General features: G+C 42.2%; 1 protein-coding gene across 1 annotated transcript in view; it reads right to left on the reverse strand.

Moving 5' to 3' along the window:
• The window catches only part of COL24A1 (collagen type XXIV alpha 1 chain), an 897,023-nt gene that overhangs the window by 517,933 nt on the left and 366,127 nt on the right, over positions 1-12,963 (reverse strand). The window contains exons 9-10 of the mRNA XM_086954096.1: positions 12,907-12,960; positions 3,610-3,654 (exon numbers count right to left, since the gene is read on the reverse strand). Of these exons, the coding sequence (XP_086810222.1) occupies positions 3,610-3,654; positions 12,907-12,960 (99 nt within the window). The remainder of the gene's footprint in view (positions 1-3,609; positions 3,655-12,906; positions 12,961-12,963) is intronic.

The following is a 12,963-nucleotide window of genomic DNA, read 5'->3' on the forward strand; positions in this document are numbered from 1 at the left end:
ATGTGTTGACTAACCCTAGGACAGAAAAGGATGCTAATTAGTACATATTGAAAAAAGGATGGGGAGGCAATGACAAATTGCTGTATGACAATGGTATAAATGTCATCATTGATAAACGGCCATTAAAGCTATGTATGAGGTCAAGTTGCTGTACGTTTAGGTTGTTAATGCTGTGTAACTTGTCTAGTTCTCGCAGTCCTAATACAATATACATTTCTCATAACAATAAAAGGCACTGCTGTATCGGCTACCCACCATTTTCTCTATTTTTCTACACACATCCGCATTTCTAGCTGTACCTCAGGAAAATACCCCATTGAATAGTATGGTGAACGTTTCCTTACCTTTATGACTATTATACATTGTCACTGTTGACTATTTCCACCTGTTTAAAAACGTTTCCTTAGCTTGCCTCTTTACTGTATCCTCCTATAGTAACTACCTGATTATAACGGGATGTGACTAGTAAGCAGTGCTTTATTTATAAAAATGAATAAATAAACAGATCAATCAATAAATAGAATAAAATAAAAGTAAAAACATAAGTGCATGCACTTCTGAGACTGTTGAGTACCAAGTCTACCTAGTTATGATTCCATGTCATGAAGCATTCTTCCACCCAACACATATCCTGTGTTTTTCCCGCTTCTACTGGTTACTTTTCATTCCTGTTTTCTCAATGTTCTCACTATTGTTCTCTGCCACCTACTTTCTCCCTTTCTTACTTTTGTTTCTAAAGTGCTGGGCCAAAGTCTGACAATGACAATTAAGACTTGTTTTCTAAAAATGAGTGCTGGCGCACACTATACGAAACCATCTGTACAAAATAGGCACTGGTAAGACCACTGGCATGTCTTGAACTGTATTCAGGTACAGTGTCATCTTAGAGATTTTTGGAGCTCTGGGCAAGAAATATTTTGGTGGCCGTGTTTGGTACAACGTTGAAATGTATTACCAATTTTCTGCTAATTCAAGTCCTATGTAACCAAACATTGAAATATACATTAAAGGTGGAGATACAGACATACACATAAGTGAGAGAGTCCACTTTCCAAAGGGCGCACAGAAGATGGAGGCCCTGTGCGATTGATTACTTTACTTAAAACATCTCTATCCAGATACAATAATTATCACTTCCCTTTATATCATATCTGCAGCAGAGGACTTCATCAAGTGTTCCCACTAAGAACTCAGGAAACCAATGTAGACATTAATTTGTGTATTGTATTTATTTTGTGTCTTTCATTAAGTTCTCCCTTCAGTCTGTGACGCCTAATTGCCCTTTAAATAAGTCACTGGGTGCAGTTGTAGAATGACCAGCTGGCTTCATGTCAATGGAACACTACTTTCCATTCCAGGACTTTCCTTTTGCATACATATCAGTGAATTCTTTGAGTTTTAATTTAGGTTCATTTTAATGGAATCAATTGGACCAACACACCTTATAACAATGATATGTAAAAGCAGAGTCTAGTTATGGAAAGGGGTGTCCCTGTTACATGGAGCTATCTGGCCACCCTATACAATTTTGTGTTATACTCTTAACCACTTCCCTGCTAATGACAAGGTCAACTCGTCATGGGTTTTACCTGCCCTGTGCTTATGACGAGTTGACCTTGTCATGAACAATGGGAAAAAATGATCTGAAGCACCCAGCGGGAAAACCCCTTAGCAGCCAAGGTGTTAAGTCAATGCTGTTGGGAAACTGTTTAGTTCAAGAACACAAAAAGGATCTAGTGGGAGAGGCCCTAAATTGGAGAACGTACAACTCCCTGCCTATGTATGAATCTCACAAAAAGTACATCTAGAGAAACTAAAAGTAACGGCTGACTGACCACAACCTTGTTGCAGTCTGGGTGTCGGTCAGAGTGTTCCAACTAATTTGCAGGGAAGAACCTCTTTTAGGACAAGAAACTTCACTAACCCAGAGGTGACATGCTTCATCATTCCTCACACTAAGGCTGGAAGGTCATTTGTGTGTGCTACAACTCAGAATTGAAGAGGATCTGAGGTGTTTTTAAAGGAAACTCATATGAAGAGGTAAAAGGGAGGGTATGTGAGGGGCAGAGTGCAAATGAAGAAAGGGTTTAAGGTCAAACTGTCTATAGAAGGCAGAATAACCTTTATTCTGTGGTCTCCTGGGACAGTATTAAAAGAAGAGAGGACTAGGGGCTATCAGAAAATGTACCCCAAAGTAGGTCAACATGTTTCTACCCTTAGATGACCCCACTCCGGGTTCAGGGGCATTCCTCATGACAAAGTAATAGTCACTATGCATAAAAAGGAACACAATATGAGAAAATAATAAATAAATGCACTGTCCACCAGCTTTTAGTGTCACACCTGAAGTACTGCACTTGGAATAAAAACTGTTTGGAAATGGGGCCTAGCCAACACTGTTATCTCCAGCAAGCCACTTCATCCCGCTGCTTCTCTGCTGACAGAGATCCTAAAACGCCTGCCTGCCTGAATTAAGCACACTGTAAACAATGACACCATACACAAGTGGTGATGACGGTGCTGGTCGATGAACTGCAGCTGGCCACACAATATGAGAGTCTGCACAATGTGATTATGGCAGACAGAAGAAGCACACATTTCAGTAATTAATGTGGCGCTTACTTCAAGGCAAAAAACCGGCACACAAAAGGAATCAGTAGATATGATTACATCTGTTCTGAACGATGATGTGATTATTTATACTGTAAGGGAGAAGGCCAAGGAGAAGCTACACTTGACTGAAATGCATTTAAATGCAATATGTGCTTTACTTAGAACACTTTAGTTCTTACAGCATTTATAAACTGGCTGATCTCTTTCTGTGACAGGGATATTTCCTTCCATCAGTTTATCTAGTAGTGTTAGTAGAATAGCCATGCCAAATATGCTTTCTGCCTTGACAGCTACTCTTATGCAAATAACGGTGCAGGCAGCAAAAGTTTTCGTTTTTTCCAAGCTCTTTTCCTGTTTGTTCATGTGCAAGAATAGCAACGTGCAAATGTGTTTTGCTAATTTTTTTCACAATACAACAGTATTTTTTAAGAACAGAGAAGGTTCTTTTACTATTTAGATCTCCCAAACATGCCTTTCTAAACCCATCCCTCTGACTATTCCCCCTTCACCTACCCTTTACTCCTCCTAAACTTCCTCCTACTGCTATGATCTCCCAAAAACATTTTCTAGACCATTCCCTCTTCTGTACCACCACTATCCTGTGCAACGCAACTAGCAGACTCACATGTCCACGGCTAACATTAATTTAATGATTCGCTATACTAATTACCCACGAATCCTGTTTGGGTTCTGGAGTAGTGTGCTACCTGCTGAAAAGCGCTTGATACTCCATCATGGGTAGCTAGTGTTATATTAATGCAAATAAAACAATTACTATTATATTCTGCCAACAGCCAGAAAGCATTGCATAACCACACTTTTGAAACGTTATAGATAGCCTCATGTGCTAAGTATTTATTAGTCTAGAATGATAAGTAAAGCATTGATTCGGGTCACTTTGGCGTCGTGAACAATTCAGGAAAAAGGACACCAAAGCAAAAGACAAATTTACCATCTGTGGGTCCCGCGCATAATCTTTAAAAATAGATTACTTACCCTCACACCTTTGGGTCCCGGGTTACCTTCTGGTCCAGCTAACCCCTAAATAAAGAAAAATAAATGTTTCTTCTCTCATATAAATACAAATCTAAACATATATCATTGTGAACTCTTATAGAGGATTCTTATACATGGCAAGAACTCTAAAGTATTTTTAGACAGTCATTTATGGGTCTTCTTGAAAGGGAGGGAAGGTGCAACAATGTGAATAGATGACTTCAAATCAGGGTGGCAAAGATGCTGCTACAAATTCTGCCTGGCAGCAGTTCAGTTTCAGCACATATTCTAAACTCCACACTTCTTTCCCCATACAAAGCCCTGAGTTTGTAAATGTTAAACTGATTTTGCACTTCTAGATTTAGAGACAATGGCTTGTACATAATATGGGGTGCGCCCCTAAACTGAAAGACTGTTGGACAGGTGGCTAGCCAAAAGACCAAAAGCATAAAGAGTCCAAGGGAGCCAGCAATCATTTTGTTGACATGGGCGAATTTTGCGAATTCGTGATCCGCGAATTCGCGGATTTGGGAATTCAAAATCTGCAAAATTCGCAAATTTGCACGAATTTGCGGATTTTTTATTTTTGCGTGTTCGCTGGTTTTTGCGGGTGTTTGTGGGGAACTTTGCGTATTCGCGGGGCGCTTTGCGTGTGCGCGTTTTTTTTTGCCTGGTTCATCCCTGCCACCCTCTCGTTTTTTATGCCCTTCTGCCCTCTGTACCACTTGTTTTTGTGCCTTTCTGCCCTCTGCCCCACTCTTGTTTGTGCCCTTTTGCCCTCTGCCCCACTGGATTCTGTGCCCTTCTGCCCTCTGCCTAACTCATGCCCTCTGTCCCACTTTGTGCCCTTCTGCCCTCAGCCATAAGCCAGCTTCAACAGGAAGCACTAATAGATAAAGTATAGCAGGTGCTTGAGTTGAAGGTCAAATTAAGTTACACAGTCATTAATCACCCCAAGTTTGGGGTGATTAATGATTGTGTAACTGAATTTGAGATTCAACTCTAGCACCTGCTTTACTTTATCTATTAGTGCTTCCTGTTGAAGCTGACTTTTGTAACTATTTTAGAGGCTCTGGCAGCTTACCGACGCCATTCTAAAATAGTTACAAAAAGTCAGCTTGAACTTTTGACCCAATCCGTTCCGCTCGCGGATTTTGCGGGAAATTCGTGAATCTCGCGGATTGCAAATGTACCGAAAATCCGCGAGCGGAATGGATTTTCCACCCATGCTTAATGCAAATTCCCATTTGTGCTCTGTGGGCGACCTCTTACAGAGCTCTGTTTCTGAACTGTTCCAAAGATCAATGGCTGTCTGCCCTCTGCCAGAGCTCTCTGTGTGTACGACCTTCACCAGAGTGCTGTTTTATATGACCTCTGTGTTTTGATTCTGCCAGAGTTCTGGTTCCGACCTCTACCTTAGCTCTGTCCCTCACCTGCACCAGAGTTTGTGTCAACCTGACCCGTGCTGTCGCTCTGTGTCTGTTTGGCCGCTGCAAGATCTCTTTGTCTGTCCCACCTACAACAGAGCTCAGTGCCAGAACTAAGAATTTGACCTCTGCTGCCTAGCTCTGCAAGTTGTATATTAAATGTTAGTCATTAGAATTACAGAAAATGATGGCTCTGCTGAATGGCTACCTGCAAGGCCTAGTTACTGAATAGTAAAAAAAAGTTGTTCTACAGAGAATAATAATAAAACAGACGAACACACATATGCTCACTTGCTAACAATAATGATAACATCAGTTAGCATGGTGCAACTTCCAAGAAGACTTTTGTGCTTTGAAATGATCTGCAGAGTCTTACTTGGGCAACTAGGGCCCCCAGTGCTCTTTGCATGGCCTTCCACACTGGTACCATTTGTAACCTGGGTTACACACACACAATCATCCATTGTGGGATGGAATGTCTTGGGCTGTTGTGGTTACATCTGCAATACACTGAAAGGCTGTAAATGTGGCCAGGCCTTTCATTACCTGGTCAAATTTACAGACCCTTGTGTTACTTGACATGATCCACAAACATTGCACATCCCTAATCACGACAGGATACAAATAACTCATATCTTCAATGAAGGTATAATAGGTGGCCTGATAGATGCCAGATTCACCATAAAACCCCAATGCGTGTTACAGGGTACTCTCCACAACTATACCTTAATGCCATTGTTTTCTTAAATGTGGGTTACATCAAATAACAAGATGAAGTCAGCCAATAACAAGCAAAACGATTGCACGTAACATATGGAGAACAGATCCTCTGTAACTGGAGAAGGAATGACAACCACCTCTAGAAAATCTTTGAAGCTGGTCGGAATCTGTAAACCATTGTGGAATGATTTTGAACACATTTATATCAAGGTTCTTACTTCATTTAAAGCATTTAGGACTGGGGCAACTTTACAGGGGCCTCTACAAGGACCACCTTTGTGTGAATTTTTAGCCTAACCAAAATGGATATCCTCTTACTGATCATGTCGCCCAAAACCTGCTTGAAGAATGACAAACACGTGTCATACGGGCAAAACTACCCCAAAGTCAATACCGACAGCAAGCTGCCTCTTCACTAGCAATTACTCAGCTTATCAAAGAGAGCAATCCGCCTCAAAACAATATTGCAATGAAACTACTCATCTGACTTGGTTTACAGTTGTGCTCTATCCTCTGTGTAGAATAAAAATGTTTAAGGATTACACAGTTTTCCTATCCTCTTAGCAAATGAACAACCACGTGACACCTAACAACTGCAAGGTGATGCTCAATAAGCTGTCACTCAAAAACACCTTCTATGATCTAAGCAGAGTGCACAAATAGAATTAGTGATAGATAACAGCACCTGTTGTGCTTGCCGGAGCGTGTAGTATTGTGGTGTTGATAAAGTTCCTTAACGCACCATGCTATTCTGTACAGTACATTAAGTACATATTTACTTTTCGCATTAAAGTTTGTTGGGCATGACTGACCTATATTGGAAATACTGAGGAGAACTGAGTGACATCAAATAGACAATGGGCCAGATGCATCAAGCGAAATGCGCTCGCAAAAGGACCAGATTCTGAGAATCTGGCCCTTTGCAAGTGCAATTTTTGCATTTGGGATGCATCATCCCAAATGCAAAAATCGCAATTAGAGAATTCGCTAAATTGCGATTGTTTGCATTTAAGGAATCTCAAATTGAGATTCCTTAAATGCAATGCATGAAAGTAACAAAAATAGCGAATTCGCTAATAGGGCACGCAAATTACCACGAAGTACAACTTCATGGTAATTTGCAAAAACTTTGAAAAATGCACTTTTGTGCATTTTTCAAAGTTTCATGTTGCGCACACACATGCCCTAAGGGCATGTGTGTGCGCAACATATGTGCACAGATCACATTCAGGGGTGTAACAGGGTGTCCTTTGGACACCCCTGCACCCTTGAACTCGCAATCTCAATTTGCGAATCGCTAATTGCGATTCGCAAATTGAGATTGTCTTCCCATTCATTCCTATGGGCCTCTAGGCCCATAGGAATGAATGGGGAGGTATTCATTAATTGCGACTCGCAATTTGCGAGTTGCAATTAAGGAATCGCTATTTTTTGTGTGATTGCATGATGCATTCCATTTTGCTATTCCTTATTAGCGATTCCTTATTTTTCGCTAATAAGGAATCGCAAAATGGATGCTTGATGCATCTGGCCCAATGAGAGCAAATCCTGAGTTGTTTATGGTGTCACTCAGCACGCCAAAGTGAAAAACATCCCCGTAATTTACTTTTTACCCTTCTACAATTTTTCGTTTTGTATGGCACCCAAAATCGACTGCCCCCACTTCCAAGTACTAGTACATGACCAGACAGATAATGGGGCAGCCATGCAAAACATTGCCTCTCCTCTCTGTCCCAGATGTAAAAAACAAAATACCTGCTCTCCTGTCACCCACTCCTACCACTCTCTGGGCCAGATGTATGATCATGACAATTTGCGACTCGCAATTTGTGAGTCACAAACTGCCATGTGCAACAGTGTCTGAGACACTGTTTGCGATTTCCAATGGATTCGCAAATTGCATGCCTCATCATTATTCATGAGGTACTCGCAATTGTGACCCCATTGGGAATGGCTGGTCCTACCAGGGATGGTGGCCTGCTGGGCTTGGGACTGCTTTTAAATAAAGCAGTTTTTTAAATAAATGCAGCCCGTTTTCCTTAAAGCAAAATGGGATGCATTTTTTTTAAAAAAGAAACGTTTTTGTTTAATTTTTTAAGGGCATGTAGTAGTCCTTGGGACCACTGCCTGCCCCTAAAAATATTTTCGATTGCTATACCACCCTCTTCAAAAAGGGTGGTAAACTGCGAGTGCGGTCGCAAAACATACTTACATGGCATGTGGGGTCGCAATTAGGAAGGGAACGCACCATCCTAATAGCGAGTCGTAAACACTATTTTGCAAGTCCCAAAATAGGGTTTGTACATAGCCCACATGATTTTTGCATGCACAAATGGGTCGCAAACCAGTTTGCGCATCCAAAATAGGGTCGTACATCTGGCCCTCTGTGCTTTCCATACCCTCCAGAAGCTACTCTCCAGCACTGTTCTGACAGGCTGTCAGAGAGCCCACGCAGAGCACCCTGATATTCTTTTGACTTAGCAACAGTGGGTAGTAAGTTCTGATTCCAATAGTTGCTAGTCCATAGCAGTGAAATGATTTTGAATTCAGTTATCTAAGCTAATTGCGAGAGCCACACTTAACATAGCTCATAACAGTAAATAAATCATTGGCCTTTCTGAGAAGAACTATACAATCGAAAATCCATACCGGAGAAAGATAGATAATAAACAGTAGTGATCTTTTGATTTCTACATGAGATAGAAATATCTAGATTTTTGAAAGGTTATAGAAAGGCAATATTCAGACCTGAATAATATAATATGAAAAACAGGATTTCCAGGTATACCACTTTCTCTGTTCCTGCCTGACTGGCCTTTCATAAACTGATGTGCCCAGAAATGCTGCATTTCTCATATTGATCAGTCATTCTCAACATACTTTAATGCAAAAACTTAAAATAAACCTAATGTACTCTACATACTAGCATGGTATATTCAGAAACGTCAACCCAAACATACCACAAGCAGCAACAAAAACGACAGGTGCTGACTGCCAGGCAAAGATCGAGTACTTAACAAACAAAGTTCAGGTCTGGATTTTTTGCCTGCATTACTTTACTCTGTGGGGCCTAGAACTTTGCCCAAGGAAGCCAAGGGATCTTTGTTAAAACTCAGAAGTGGCTGATTATGTGACTTGATTTGAAGATGAGGCTGCAGCTGTTAGTGAGATCAGCTCTTCAGGTCCAGCAGTCATTCCACTAAGCTGATCCGAAGATGAGGCAATAGCCATTTTGAGATGAGCCCTTACGGCACTAGGAACCCTTCCATGAGGTGGACCATAAGATGAGGACTCAGCCTTTTTAGCCCCTTCGCTGCTGATGACGAGCTCAGCTCGTCATCAGCCACGGGTGGCGTGTGCTGATGACGAGCTGAGCTCGTCATGTAACGCGGAAAACGGAAAACAGCCGCACAGCGCAAAAATCACCGCAGCAGCGATGCGGTTAAAGAGCCGTCCATCAAGTACCAGCAGACAAGAAGCTGATTCAGCAGCCTTTACAGATATCAGGTCTGCACCCACTTTTCAGACTTTTGCACAGTAGAAAGTGTTAACAACTCAAATGGGCAAGGCAGAGGGGACAGTGAAGTGGTGTACAGATAGAATGAGGAATCACAGAGTTTGCACTTGTTACAGGGTCATCCTGAGCCCTGGGCACCTCCTTTTTTTGCTGACTGGCATGGGTGGTAACTGACTCTGACTATCTCTGGGCTCTGCCTAACCAGGCCCAGGGCCAGCACTAGGCTGAAAACGCTCTTAGAATACAGTCAAAAGTCGATAGTGTACACTAGGGTACACTATGGGCTAGGGTATCCCTATGTTTGGCATGACCGTCTCAATAAGGGTAGGGGAATTGAAACTACCTTTAAGTCCCTAGTATAAAACAGGACATGGCAGTTTAGAGGCCAGCAGCCCTTTCTGCACTTGCATGTGTGCACTGCTGAAGCCTGATTTCAATATAAAATCAGCCCTGTGTTGCAGGACTACTTTTAAAATGTAAATTGCGCCCAAACTAAACTTTGGTGTTTGGAGCACTTAAGAATTGCCAAACTACAATATTTTGGTATATTAGGGACACCTAGGGTATCCCCTAGGTGTCTGTGGGTGGAGGGTCAGGTACCTATAAGGAGGACCCTTATAAAAGAGGTTTTATATGCCCTGGGGGTAGAGAAATTGGACTTTAACTACCCTCATTGTAGTAAAGTGCTTCCCAATATCAACCTTTGTGCTACAAGCACTGTGTAGTGAGGATCTACAATATGTGTACTTATTCAGAACTCCTAAAGCCTCCCCAATTTTTTCCAGGGGTGGGGCACCCTGTAGATATAGGCAGAGTCCTTATTAAAGATGTTTTATAAGCCCTAGTGTTGGAGAAATTGCCGAGTTCAATTTCTCCATTGCAGATCCCCAACCACATAGGTTAACATGGTAATAGGTTATTAATTATTAACTAATGCTAGGGATTGCAGAAAATGTGTCATTCATGGACTTAGGAGAATGGTATTGATACATCCAAAAATATGCTAATGTTGAATTTATCCTAAAATGTACTGAAAAGAAGTTATAAGAATGTCTTGGCTGTAATCCAAAAGTCAGCCAACTGGTGGTTTGCTCTGGTTGATAAGAGTTAAGTGGATTAGCCAGGCTGCTTTGATGAAGTGACAAGTGGCAGCCGGGGTGAGGAGCAATCCTGGGAGAAGATGGTTCTGCTCCACAGGAATACCACAGCAAGGGGTAGGGGTCAGAAACCATGACCTACAAAGGAAGAAGAAGAGACTGGCTGGAAAAAGCCAGGTTCATCTACACTCATCCCCTGTGAAGCCAGCCAGTTGGCAGGCTTAAGCAAGGAATGTGCAGCTGCCAATGGGAGGGGGACTATGGAGATGAGCCACCCTGGAGGTTAGTTTAGCTTATTTGCCTCTCTGCTGGGATTTCAGCCATGTTGAATTTTGGAAGTATAATGCTTTCTAGGAGCCCATTGTGCCATACTTAAAAGGAAATGGACATGGTCTTGGGTGTTGCCCTGCACCTCATTAGACAGGAGTGCCTTTCTGATTGAACGGACACATAAAAAGTATTGGTGAGGGGCATAGCCTCTCAGATCTGCTGCTTGAAACAAAGGAAGAAGAAGGGTCCATGCTGGAAGTTTGATTTGCACCAATCAGGCCCTGCACACTGACTGACTTCACCTGCTGCACAATTTGGAACTCCCACCCTAAGGACCAATTTTGCTTCAAAAGTACCAAAGAGTGGACTTCTTACAAGCTACAGGTTAACAGAGCTTGCCTGGATCATCACCATCAAGAGTCCCAAGCCTGGAGTGCATCCAGTGGATTTGTAAGGGTTTTGTGCATGTGGATTGTAAGAACTGAAGTCAGAAACTTTCAAGGAGCATCCTGGAGCTTCCATGCCCATGGAAAACGTTTTCTATCCCCTTGGACCCTCAGAGGCAGTTCAGGAAGAAGTTCCAAAAGTTTGAAGGATTTGGGGGCAACTTTTGAAAAAAGCTTCATGGCTAGACCGACTCGACCTGGCCAGCCAAGTCGGTGACCCTTAACTGCGAGCCGGCCTGACCTCTAGGTTCATCTTGCTGAAAAGCTCTGGAGGTCCGACTTCCAAGACGGTGAACCCTCACCAAATCTGGCCTGGTGAAGAGCATCAAGGGACCCCGGGAGAAAAAGCTCTGTAAAGATTTCTAAGTCCAAAGGTAACAGACATGATTGGCTACTACTGCGAGTCAAGCCGTTTACCTTCTACCGCGAGCCGGCCTGGATCCCTGGGTTGTCCCACTGGAAAGCTCTGGAGGTCTGACTTCCATAGTTTTGACTTGACTGGGAGCTCGTCGCACGGCCAGCCAGTGAACCCTCACCGTATCCGGACTGGTGGAGAGCTTCGAGGTGCCCCAGCAGAAAAAGATCCAAAAAAGTCCGAAAGTAAAAACTTTGACCGAGGCCTACCACGAGCGGTAGCCGTGCTGGCCTCCATCGCGGTCAGCCTGAAACTTTGACTTTGTCCTGGTCTAGCACGACCATATGTCCCAATTTGGGCTATAGGTTTCTATGTGCTATATAGAACTAAATCTTTAAGAATTCATATCTCCGGTTCCCTACACTGGATTTGTTTTCATTTTGGTATCATTTTAAAGATAAAATATTTCCTATTTTTATAAATTGGTGTTGGATTTTTTATTGCGTGTTGTGTCTTAATTATTTACTGAATTTGTGTTTTTAAATGATTTACATACCTGTCTTTGAAGTTAAGCCTACCTGCTTGCAGCCAAGCTAGAACTATTCTGAGCCCTAGACTGTTTTAGTGGCCTTATTGCCAGTGGTAGATGCATATTTACCACTGCTAATAATCTACTTTCCAACAGGACTGTTAAAGCCCAGCCTGCCTCACTTAATACATTGCAAAAATTAATCCTAGCCATAAGCTGTAAAAGGGTCAGTTAACACAAACAGACCTCTCGCTGACCAGAAATGAGCAGATTTTGAAAGTGTATTATTTGCTTCTGAGAAGGCAGTGTAAAGGCTGATTGATGAAGTAGAACCTCAAAGTCTGGGCTATTAGGCAGACCCTGTCCCACCTGGACACCGTATTGATTGATGCTTCCCACTGGCTTTAAAAGTGCTACCTAACAGAGAAAACGCTCGTTGACCACACCAGGGAAGAGTTCCAAGGTGTATTCTTTGCTTCATCCTGAGTGTATATTGAACAACTTACTAAGTATGCATATTTTGTCCAGAATCATGGGCTCAACCACAGAGAAGAGATTTAATTGACAGCTGACTACTGTCATTAGAGTGCACTGGAAGTACGATTAGTAGGCTTTCAAAATAGAGGGCAACAATAACAAGCAAGGACACATTCAAACGTGTGATTTGACCAACATAAAAAACATGATCTTGAGACGTACCATCCAAACATAAATACCAAAATTAAAAATAGCAGTTTTATTACATTAAACTTGATAAAGAATGTATTGTTTAAATGGTGACTGCAGAAAGCACCTGCTTCAAAAATCGTGCCACATTATCAACATCACGGACTTCAAAACTTAAAAACATTTGAATCGATGTCAGCCTACATGTTAGCCTACTTTGCTGCATAGTCGGAAAAGCAAACATATAAAGCTATAGCATAGTTACTGCACCTGCCTGCCAGGGTAACCAGGTGCCCCAGCACTGCCAGTCATTCCTGGTAGACCCTG

Source organism: Lissotriton vulgaris, chromosome 1_1, assembly GCF_964263255.1.
Source record: "Lissotriton vulgaris chromosome 1_1, aLisVul1.2, whole genome shotgun sequence".
NCBI classification, from domain to species: Eukaryota; Metazoa; Chordata; class Amphibia; order Caudata; family Salamandridae; genus Lissotriton; species Lissotriton vulgaris.